This window comes from Belonocnema kinseyi, chromosome 7 (assembly GCF_010883055.1).
Source record: "Belonocnema kinseyi isolate 2016_QV_RU_SX_M_011 chromosome 7, B_treatae_v1, whole genome shotgun sequence".
Taxonomy (NCBI): Eukaryota; Metazoa; Arthropoda; class Insecta; order Hymenoptera; family Cynipidae; genus Belonocnema; species Belonocnema kinseyi.
This window is the reverse complement of record NC_046663.1, coordinates 64,237,626-64,249,951: the sequence shown is the minus strand read 5'-3', so window position 1 is coordinate 64,249,951 and position 12,326 is coordinate 64,237,626. Positions and strand designations below refer to the sequence as shown.

The window sequence follows — 12,326 nt, the reverse complement described above, 5'->3', positions numbered from 1 at the left end:
ATGCTGAAGGAATTATTAAATGGACCTTCCTACCGAGATTATAGTATAGTAATAAATTAATTTTATTTAAAAAAATTGATTCCTTTATTATGCCCCTATTTTCGTGAAAAATCACCTGATTTTCCCTGCTTTTAAAGAGTTTGGGGCTACGTCATATTTTGGAGGAGTAAGACACAACTACGATCCTTAACAATGTGTAAATTTTTTTGTGGACACTTGATATTTTCGAGTTGAAAATTAAACTGAAAATACATCTATTGGTTTGAAATGAAACGGTTTTGAAGACAATTCGCCTTTTTGGCTTGAAAATTTAACAATTCGGTAGAAAATTTAAATATTTCATTTGAAATTTTTATTTTTTTTGGTTGGAATATCGACTACGACATTTTATTGGAGAAAGCATCTTTTTTTGTTGAAAATTTGACTGTTCTGTAAATATTTCGTCTTTTGGCTTAAAAATTCATGTATTTTGATTTCATGTATTTCTGGGTTGAAATTCAACCGTTCTGTAAAAAGTTAGTATTTCTGACTTGTAAAATTAATAATTTGGTTGAAATTTTGTTTCTTTCTTGTCCGAAATTTTTTTTTTTTAATAGCAAAATCAACACTTTTGTTAAAAATTAGTCTTTTTGTATGAATTTAACTGTTTTTGATTAAAAATTGAATTTTTTTGTTGGAATATGAACTATTTAATTTTTCGTTGAAAATTAATCTTTTTTGGTTACAAATTTCACATCTTTACGAAAAGTTCATTCTTTTTATTTGAAGATTCATCATTATAGTTGAAAATTCCTCACTTTGCTTCAATCTTTTTGGGTTAAAATTCAACATTTTTGTTGAAAATTCATCTTTTTGGAATGAAAATTGAACTATTTTGGTAGAAAATTCAATTATTTGGTTAAAAATTTAATTTTTTGTGGACACTTCATATTTTCGAGTTGAAAATTAAACTGAGAATTCATCTATTTGTTTGAAATGAAACGTTTTTGAGGACAATTCGCCTTTTAGGCTTGAAAAATTAACGATTCGGTAGAAAATTTTAATATTTCATTTGAAATTAAAAAATTTTTTGGTTAGAATATCAACTACGACATTTTTTTGCAGAAAGCATCTTTTTGGTTGGAAATTTTACTGTTTTGTAAATATTTCGTCTTTTGGCTTAAAAATTCATGTATTTTGATTGAAATTCTTATTTTAAGCTTAACAATTTAACAATTTGGTAGACAATTTAAATATTAGATTGAAGATTAACTTATTTATTAAAAACATTTCTGGGTTGAAAATTCAACTAAATAATTTGGTTGAAATTTGGTTTCTTTCTTGTCCGAAAAATCTTTTTTATTAGCAAAATCAACACTTTTGTTAAAAATTAGTCTTTATGGATGAATTCAACAGTTTTTCATTAAAAATTAATTTTTTTCTTTGGAATATAAACTATTTATTTTTTCTTTGAAAATTAATCTTTTTTGGATAAAAATTGCACATCTTTACGAAAAGTTCATTCTTTTTATTTGAAGATTCATCATTATAGTTGAAAATGGCCTAAAGATTGAACTATTTTGATAGAAAAATCAATTATTTTGTAGAATATTAACTTTTTTACGGCTAATTGATATTTCTGGGTTGAAAACTCAACTTTATTGTAGAAAATTCGTCATTCTGGATTAAAAAATCAACAATTTGGTGACAATTTTGTTTCTTTCTTGATTGAAAAACCTTTTTTGGTTAAAAAATCAACAATTATTACATTTTTTATTTAGAATTCATATTTTTGGGTTGAAAATTGCAGCACTTTTAAAAAAATTCATTTTTTCATTTTATAGTAGAAAATCCATCTTTTTGGTTGAAAACGTAACGATGTTTTGAAAATTTGGTCTTTTTTAGCTTAAATATACAACTGTTTGGTTGCAAAATCAATTATTTTGTTGAAAAATCGTATTTTTGGATGAAACGAGTTTTTTCAAATTTTAAATGTGCCCACATATATTTTTTCATACCACAGAGCCATTCATATATTTCGCATTTTTTAAACCAATCGACTTGTAATATGCATACAGTTCCTCGAGTTTATTATAGATAAGGATTTTATTTCAGTTTTTAGACATTCAATTAATACTATTAATTTAGAATGCTTTAACAAATTACATTGCAAGACTTTCTGAAATATGTTAGCACCACCCTTTAAATAAATAATTAAATAATATCAAAAACATAATTAATCATTTCTTGCTATTGTCTCTAAAGTTCACGAAGTTGAATAGTATTTCAAACAAATTTTGAATTTATCTTCTTATACTTAAAATTCAGTGCATATTTAGCTCAAATTTATAAGGGTACAATGAAATAAATGATAAAATTAATTAATTTTGAGCCAGAAATGGAGTAGTTCAATTTTCAAATAAAAAGTTTAATTTTCCTGAAAAAAAAAACAAGTTTTCAACTCAAGTGATTTATTTTCAAATAAAATTATGAAGACTTAGCTGGAATAGATGAATTTTAAACCAAAAAGATAAATTTGTAACAAGCGTGTTTAACTCTCAACCAAGTTGTTTTATTTTCAACCAAAATGATGAATTTACAATTTAAACCATGAACATTTAACTGAAAAACTTCAATTTTCAACCACAAAGATGAAATAAACAAAAAGATTAATTGAATAAAAACGAATTGACAACTAAAAGATACAAAATCTCGACCAAAAAGATGAATTTTTAAAATAAGAAAATGAACTTTCAAACATAAAAATTAATTTCTACAAAAAAAAAATTTAACCAAATATATGAATTTTCAACTACAAAAAGTAGATTGTCAGCCAATAATTATAGTATTTTAATTTTCAGTTCAAAAACTTAATTTTCAACTAAAATGATGGAATATCGTTCTATTGGATTAGTTACATTTTCAGCAAAAAAAATGTCAACGACAAAAAACAGATTATCAAAAAAGTAGTAACATTTTCGAACGAAATGTTGAATTATTAACTAAAATGATGAATCTTCAACCGGATTAGTTGCATTTGTAACCATAAAGATTAATTTCTACAACCAAAAAGGACGAATTTTCAATAAATAACGTAATTTTTTCAATAAAAAAACACCTTTTGATCCAAAATAAAAAATAAATAAGACCAATTTTTAAAGTTAAAACAAATTAATGTTCAAACAAAGAGATGAATTTTGAAATAAAAGTATGGAATATTCAACTGGAATATTCAAATTTTCAATTTAAAAGATTGATTTTGAAGTTATAAAAATAAACCGATTTTCAACAAAATAGTTCAAGTTTCAACTAAAATGATCAATCTTCAACTTGAATTTTAACCCAGACGTAGATTTTCCACCAAAAAATATGAATTTTCAAACAAAAAGATTAAACTTCTACAAAAAAAAGGTAAATTTTTAGTTACAATGTTCAACCATATAGATCAATTTTGAACTCAAGTGAAGGAACATTCAATTCCATGTAAAAAAAGAATAATTTTCAAACCTGGAAAAATCTAATTTCAACCAAAAAAATACTAAAAGTTAAATTTTTAGTTAGAAGAATTAATGCTCGACCCATGAGATAATTTTTAATTTAAATCATGGGATATTCAATTAGAATAGTAACATTTTCAATTTAAAAAAGGAATTTTAAACAAAACGGTCAAGTTTCAACTGAAACAGTTCAATTACCAGTAAAGAAAATTAATTTTCAGTGAAGAAAACAGCATTTTTGATAAAATAGCTCATTTTTGAACCAAAGAGATGAATTTTCAACAAAAATGATTAATCTTCCACAAAAATTAATTTTTATCGATATGTTTAACTTTTAACCAAGAAATTAAAGTTGCTGCCAAAAACGATAAATTCTGAACGGAAAAATTTAGTAACTGTTATTTCAACCAAAAAAGGATTTGATTTTCTAATCAAAAACAGATAAATTCAACCAAAAAACGACTTTTGAACAGAATTAAAATTTTCAACTACGAATGATTTTTTGTTGAAGAGAGATAAATAATTGAAAATGAAATGCTGCATTTTCTAATAAAATAGCTTATTTTTTAACCAACGAAATGGAATTTTAATGGAATCGTGAATCGTCAACAACTAATCATATAATTTAAAAAAAAAAGAGTTTTAACTTTGCCCCAAGTACTTGAATTTTTATTTTTAAAAAATGAATTCTGAACAAAAAATGCAGTAGTTGATACTCTAATCAAAAGAAATTTTAATTTTCGATCACAAACAGTTGAATTCGACCAAAAAGACGACTTTTCAACACAAGTTGCATTTTCAACTAAAATGCAAAACGATTTCAAACAAAACGATAAATTTTCAACTAAAAACGATCCATTTTCAATAACAAATAGACTATTTAAATCTTAATTTAAAGACATTAATTTCAAAGAAACACGAATTTTCAACAAAACAGTTAAAGTTTCGACTGGAATAGTTAAATTTTCAGTAAACAAACATTAATTTTCAGTTCGAAAAAAAAGAATTTTCAACAAAATAGCTCATATTTTAATCACATAAATGAATTTTGAATTAAATTAATGAATCTTAAAGAAACAATCAAATAATTAAAAAAAAAGAGTTTTAACTTTGGACCAAGTAATTAAATTTTCATCCCAAACAAAATGAATTCTGACTTAAAAATGTAGTAGTTAATAAATAAACAAAAAAATATTTTAATTTTGAATAAAAAAATTGTTTAATTCAAAAGAAACTACGCATATTATTAAACCAAAAAGAACGAAGTTTTAACCAAATATATGAATTTACAACCATAAGAGTGTGTTTTTTTATTTACATTAACAAATTGAATAACAATGATACTTTATCGATGAAAGTTGCTTTATATTACGGTATTAAACTACTGTGTTGAAAATTTCTTTCATTTTGATTTGAAATTAACTTTTTATCTGAAGATTTAACTATTCTATTTTCATTTGAAAACTGATAGTTTTTAATAGAAAATTCAAGCATCTGATTGAAAATTCATGCATTTTGTTGAAATTTTGTCCTTTTGGTAGAGAATTAATTTTCTCGGTTGAAAATTCAACTTCTTTATTGCAAATTCAATTATACTAGTGAAAGATTCATCATTTTAATTAAAAATTCATATTTTTTCAGGGTGGCCGTTTTAATCGACGAAATAAATTCCCGGTCATTTCCCGGTTCGCAAACATTTTTCACGGTCAATGAAATCTAAAAAATGGAAAACTAAAGCTAAAAAATTCTCCACTTGAGGTAATAAAAACTGAGCTGCAAATTAAGGCACTCAAGGGGGAACTGTTAAATTTTAAACTTTTAAAATTGAAATTTAAAAGATTTTAATTTAAAAATTTTGTATTCAAATACTCAATAAGTTACGCGTATAAAATTAAAGGTACTAACATTTTTCAAAATAAAAAAATAGAAATCCAGGTTATCATTTGCAATGCTCTACATTAAAAAATCAATCAGTGAACTTTAAAATTTTCAAAATTATATAATTTTAAGGAACTTTAAGCTAGAAACATCAAATATTGAAAAATTGCCAAATTTTTAACTGAATACTTCTTAAATTAGAAATTCAATTATTTTCTTTTTAAATAGTTTAAACATCATTGGAAAGTTTCAAAATTTTGAGAAATCTAGAAGTTGTTTTAAATTGGTTTAAAATTTGAAATTATTTTGGAAATTTTTTCAGAACTTCTAAATATCTGTCAAAATTAATTAAATTTTTTCTACAATTTTTAGAAAATCCTGCAAATTATAGAAAATTTCTTTACAATTTGTATGTATAAATAACAATTAAACATTTTGTTATTTAGAGGCGAAATTTGAGTATTTTTAAGAGATATGTAAAAGTTTTGAAAAGATTCAAACATAATGTAAAACTTGAAATGATAGCCTAATACAAAACAAAATGTAAATTTTCGCAGATTTTAAACAAAAAAATAAGATTCTTTTCAAGAATTGTTAAAGGCTTTAAAAGAACAAAGACATTTTCTTAAGATTCATAGAAATATTAAAAATAATTTTTACTTTTGAACAATTATTTTAAGAGAATATTTTAAAAGTTTTTCTGTGATTTAACTAAAATTTTCAAAAAAAATTCTAGAAGATTTTAAGAAAAATTTCTAAAGTTTGCATGGTAATTTTTAATCTTTTTAACACTTCTAAATATCTCTTAATATTACTCAAGTTTTTTCTACAAATGTTCATTTGTAAATTATACATAACAATTCGAAAATTTCACTCGCAAGTTAAGCATTTTTCAAATACAACAATTAAAATGTTAACGTTGAAAGTTTAAAGGCTCTTCGAAATTTTAAAGATTCCAGGTTTTCTATGTCAAACAATTCAGTTAAAGATTCTTTACTTTTAAATATTTGGTTTCAATTTACTTGTCTTAAATAAAAATTCAAATATTGCTAAATAATAATTAATTAATCTTTTTTTAATTAAAAATTTCAAATTGAATGGGTTAAAAATTGAATATTTTAAACTAAAACAATATTTTAAATAAAATAAAACACTTTAATTGAGAATATATTATTATGGAGTTAATTTTATGTTGAAAATAGTTTATAAACTTTCAAACACACGTTCACATTTTTTTTAAGACTAAGACTTTCAAATTGAAACCGCTTAAGTTTTAACGTTAAAATCTGAACATTCTTAAATTTTGAACTGATTTAAAATCGTTTTGTCAAATCGTTTTTGTTCACTTTTTATGGCTTAAAGTACAAAAAAATTTATTTATTTATTAAATAAAAAATTTTTTATCCAATATTTTCAACATCAAAGGCTTTTATTTTGTATTTGTTCAAGTCATTAAGAAAGAATATTAAAATTCTTTAAATTAAAAATATAAGCTTAAAAATAAAAATTTCAAATGGAAAATTTGTAAAGTACAAAAATTTTGAATTACGCATTGTAAGCTAAATAATAGCATAATTGAAGAACATAAAAATTCAACTAATTATTTTAAAACTTTTAAAATCCAACGTGGACAGATTTTTCTTTTACTTTGTAAAATTCCCGATCAAAAAAAGAAACGCACTGTCCTTTCCCGATTTGTATTAAAAGGGTATTTAAAAATTCCCTAGCAATACATGGTAGAATACCTACCCTGGATTAGAGACTTTGTTAATTAAAAAGAAAAAAAAACTTAAACGTACCTTTGTGAATACAGTGGGGCTGATGACAGACAAATGCAGTCTGTTTGTCAAATCAGATTCAAAAGGATTTCTCGCTACGAATTTCGTTAATCCGGAAGGTGGAGTAATATGGCTAGGTAAAACTGCGAAGCATCCGGAGTTATTTTGGTAAGTCATTTGCCTCGGCCTCATTCCAACCTGCTTAACAGGAGTCGTAAATGAAATGGGACTCTTCAGCGAAGCGTTGTCGAAAATCATTTCATTTTTATTTGGTGTTACCCACTGCATTTTCTCCATTGTGGGAGAATCTCTCAAATCCATGATACTAAACTGACACCAATTTATCTGGAAGAAAGAGCAATAAGTTTAGAAATGTTTTTTAAAATAAAAAAATATAATGTTCCTTGACAGAATTTGTCCACAGAAGATCAGAATAAATTTATTTATGAATGAAACTTGGAATTCAAAATGTTTATTTATGGATTAAAATAATCAATATTTATTGCAATTTATCCGATTAATCACGCACCCTTGAAAATTGTTATAAATTAAGCGTATAAAAAGAAAATACGAGTTTTCAAGTTTACCAGATCGACGCTTATGACTGATTATAACCTCGAAAATAGAATAAGATATCGTAAACAGATGATTCGTTTCTCAAAAAAACTGATCAACATGTGTTGAAATATTTCTTGTGATTGATTTCCATGAAGTGGCATTCAAATTACTAATTAGCAGCTTTGGTAGTGTAGTATTTTTAAATACGCAAAATGTAAAAAATAAACGGCCACTTCAACGACCTGCCCTATGATTTTGAAGTTCAGCGACAGGATGACGAACGACTCACTACCTGCGTGGTTGCTCTGTGATTGGTCACCAATAATGACGCTTTAAAACTTTTTTACAACTTTTTTTACATTCTTTAATTAATTCAGCAAAGTAATTGTTATAAATTATTTAAAAAAGTAATCTCAAATGAAAAATGAAAATAAAACACTTGAGAGTATATATAATCATATTGAGAGAAATCTGATTTCATTCAATAATAAATGACATATTTAATTAGTATGTTTAATTAGACAAACATTTTAACATGTTTTATTGTTAAATATTTGTTTATAATTATAGGCTATTATAAAATATTGGTCAATTGAAAAAGTTTCATGAAACTTTGGAAATGTTTCAAAGTTTCAAATATTTATGCGGGAAAATTTAAAATATTTAAAAAAAGCTAATAAGTATTTAATTTAAATATATAAATAAAAAAATCTGGAACGAAAAATAACATTTCTTTTTGTTGAAAATGCAACTGCTTTGTATAGAAATTTTAACTATCCTACGAGCTAAAAGTTAAACTACTTTATTGAAAATTATTTTTTTTTAATAAGTTTCATCACTTTAGTTGAAAATTGTCTCTTTGGATTAAAAAAAAACTCTTTGCTGAAAACATAACGGTTTTGTTAAAAACTCATGTTTATGGTAGAAAATTAATCTTCTTTGTAGAAAATAAAATTTGTTTGAAAGTGTAACTACTTAATTAAAAGTTGTACTGCTGTGTGAAAAATTCATTTTCTTGGTTCAAGTCTCGTAAATTTAATTAAAAATTTATCTATTTTGTTATAAACTGAACTATTTCGTTTCAATTTCAACATTTTGCTTGAAAATTTAATTATTTTAGTCACAGATTTATCATTTTGGTTGGAAATTTATCAACTAGGTTCAAAATTGGATACACAGCATGAAAAAAATCCGGGAGAGGGGGGGGGTATTCAGCGACACACAGGAGATTATATATGTATATTATGTACATGTTTTATGAATTTGGCGGGGGGGGGGGTCAAACCCCTATAATCTTACCCCCTTGGCAACGGCCCTAGTATACATTAATCTTCTCTGTAGAAAATTTATCTTTTTGGTTGAAAATTTAAATATTATAATTAAAGATTCATTATTTTAGTTGAAAGTCCATCTTTTTCGTATAAAACTCAATTATTCGAGTTGAAGATTCATCATTTTAGTTATTAGAAATTCATCAGTTCTGTTCAAAATCAATTTATTTTAACTGAAAATTTAACTATTCAATTCTTAATGGAAAATTGATCTTTTTTATTTGAGAATTAGTTTTCACTGGTAGAAATTAATATTTTTGGTTGAAAATTTAACTGTTCTACCTAGGAAATAAAAATTCATTCACTTCTGTTGAATGGGTTTCGAAGGCTTTTGAATTGCGTATCTGTCACTGGAATTCCAAATTACCGCCGATTTATTTTTTGAAGACTTTTAGTCGTTATAATTTTGTTGACTAACTTATATCCCGTTAAAGACTAATAACTGAAATAGCAAAAGGAATCTAGTAGACCTGCGCATGATTTCTTTTAATCTTTCGATAATTTGTAAATTAAAAAATCTGCCCGCTTGGCGGGCACATTCCCGTCGCGCGCTCTGCCCACGGCTCGCTTCGCTCGCAAGTTTGAGCGCGCCTAGGGCACGGGACGGTTCAATCTCGCGCTTCGCGTTCGATAATGGTTTACCTCTCGCTTCGTGCTCGGATATTTGATCTTTTCATTTGTAATGCTTGAATTACACTTTATCAAAAAGATCTCTTTTAGATAAGAGTATCATTATGCGTCTTCATAATATGAATTATCTACCTCATTAAGTATAGTCGAAGATTAAGTTTCTCAAACCTCTGTAGGCTTTTAGGTACACATTCTCATCGTGACACTCGCGCTGCGCGCCCGATTTTCGACAGACATTTGTAAACAGGTTTTATTCAATCTTTTTTCTCGTAACTTTCGTCGGTTTTTCACACATTTTTATTTTATTTTTTTATTTACAATGTTATTTTTCACGAATAAAACAAAAAGTACGCACCCTATCAAGAAGTGATTCTTAACGAAATTGTACATCTTTTTTGGGATAACAATTTTCGTTAATTTATCTTTTTTCGTGTCCTACATAGTTTGACCACAAAATGGAATTTTTTATTTTTCATAATTTTTCGTGCAATCGAAATTTGAATTTTGGATTTTTCAAGAAAATCCAAAAATTTGTAATGATAATCTTGTAGGGCTTTCAAAAAGAAATGTTTTTCTTCTCCTGACTTTGTTTCATATTGTGCATTTTTTGGCTTAAAATTTTGATTTTCGGTTAATTGAAAAATTTTTGAAAATGTTATAACTCTGAGAATTTTTTTTTTTGTTTATCGTAAAAAGTCATAAGGATAAATTGTTTTTTCTTTTTATTACTATAAATATCCATAAATTGTTTTTTCTTTTTAATACTATAAATATCCATACTCAAAAATTTTCAAAATGCGCTCACTTTTTGAATTTTTATCAAAAATGGCTCGTTAACGAACTCGTCCTTTCTTTTAGGAACTAAAAAAGTGTTACAAAGATGGATTTGATCCATTCATTTTTTCGAGAGTTATCGTGTTCACGGGCGGACAGACAGACAGACAGACGCCATCGTAAAAACTTGATGTTCGTATTCAGGGGGTCTCGAAACGTTGAGATCCGTTGAAAAATTGTAATGTCAATGGATTCTTTTTTCCTGGGTATAGTTCAAGATTAATGATTTTAGTTCATCTATTTTGTTGAAAATTAGTCATTTTTGTAGATATGTACTAATCTTCTTGATGGAAAATTTATCAATTCATCTATTTGATTGAAAATTCAACTACTCGATTAAAAGTTAAACTATTTTGATAAAAATTGTCTTGTTTGAGAATCCCTTATTTTAGTTGAAAAATTATCTGTTTGGTCGAATATGTAAATATTTTGTTGAAAATTAATTTTTTGGGTTCAAAAGATGACTAAAAATGTAACTAACTACAAAATTAATTTTCTTTCCTTAAAATTATTTTTCAGTAGAACATTAATCTTTTAAGTAAAAATTTGATGTTTTGGTTAAAAAATTAACTACAGTGAAACTCTTCTATAGCGCAGATTTTGGACTGACGGTGGGTGGGATCTAACTCATTTTAGCCCGCTCGGCTTTTGTTTGTTCACGCCTGAGTACTTACCTGAGTGTCAACCGCAGACCCCGCGCAGCTCCTGTAACACCTACCCGCGACGCAGCTTCAATTCTCAGAAAGGCTATAGAAGGGAGGGCTATTGAAGGGTTTCACTGTATTTGGATAAAAATCCCGAATTCTGAATTGAAACTTCAACTAGTTGGTTGCAAATTTAACTCATTTGTTAAGCATTCATTTTCTTTAGATTCACCTCTCTTTTTAAATTGAAAGTTCGTTTTTCATGAAAATTAATTTTCTAAACTGAAAATTTGACAAATCCATTCAAGGTTGAAAACATTTTTTTTTGTTTAGTTGAAAAATAAACTATCTGGTTTAAAATTCATTTTTATTGATTAAAAAAAGCATCTAGTTGGTTAAGGATTCAAATATTTTGTTAAAAGTTTCTTCTTTTTTCGTTTCATTCTAATGGTTTAAAAGAGAAGCAATCATTTATGATAAAAAAAACTCATCTTTTTTGGGTGAAATTGAATTTTTTGTTGAAAATTCAACAGTCTTCTAAAAAGTTAGTACTTTGAGCTTAAAAATTTATTCTAATGTTTATAGTTGAATTTTAATCTTTTTTGTTTAGAATTCCAACATTTAGATGAAAATATATGTTTGTGGGTACAAAATAATTGAACTTTGTATATACCTAAAATGCTATCTTCTCCTATTCCCAAGCTCAATAATTTTCCATCACTTTCTCAATACCTTTTGTAACCGAGAACCCTTATCTTTTTTTTACTTCATTCTATCTCTTTCGTATAAATTCGAACCTTTGCAGTTCTCTTTTTCTATATTTTTATTTGTAGATAAAAGTTTATTTTTCGGTCCGCTGCGCTGGCCTTAAAAAATTGACTTCCGTACACTTCCAATTTTTTTTATAGAATTTTCTTACAACTACCTCTTAGAAACTAACATTCATCCGCACACCTTATTTTTAAGACCGCTCGCTCTTATAGCCTTGCCTTCCTCGATTCGCCTCGTCTCACACGCATATCCCTACTTTCTCGCTTTGCCTCGCATTGAAAATCTTTTTAATTAATGTAAGAAAAATAATTTGACGTTTGCCAGGCCTCTTCTTATAGGTCCGAAGACTCATTTCACATGTTGGCTACTTTTATTGGCAGTCACCTAGCGGTAAAACCTTCCGATTTACGAGGATAGATACAGAAT

At 26.2% G+C, this 12,326-nt stretch overlaps 1 protein-coding gene across 1 annotated transcript in view; it reads right to left on the bottom strand.

Moving 5' to 3' along the window:
- Nucleotides 1-7,940, bottom strand: part of LOC117177296 (protein aurora borealis) — a 27,520-nt gene extending 19,580 nt beyond the window's left edge. The window contains exons 1-2 of the mRNA XM_033367892.1: nucleotides 7,720-7,940; nucleotides 7,154-7,477 (exon numbers count right to left, since the gene is read on the bottom strand). Coding sequence (XP_033223783.1) covers nucleotides 7,154-7,453 — 300 coding nt within the window. The 5' untranslated portion in view covers nucleotides 7,454-7,477; nucleotides 7,720-7,940. The remainder of the gene's footprint in view (nucleotides 1-7,153; nucleotides 7,478-7,719) is intronic.
- Between the last annotated feature and the right edge of the window lie 4,386 nt (nucleotides 7,941-12,326).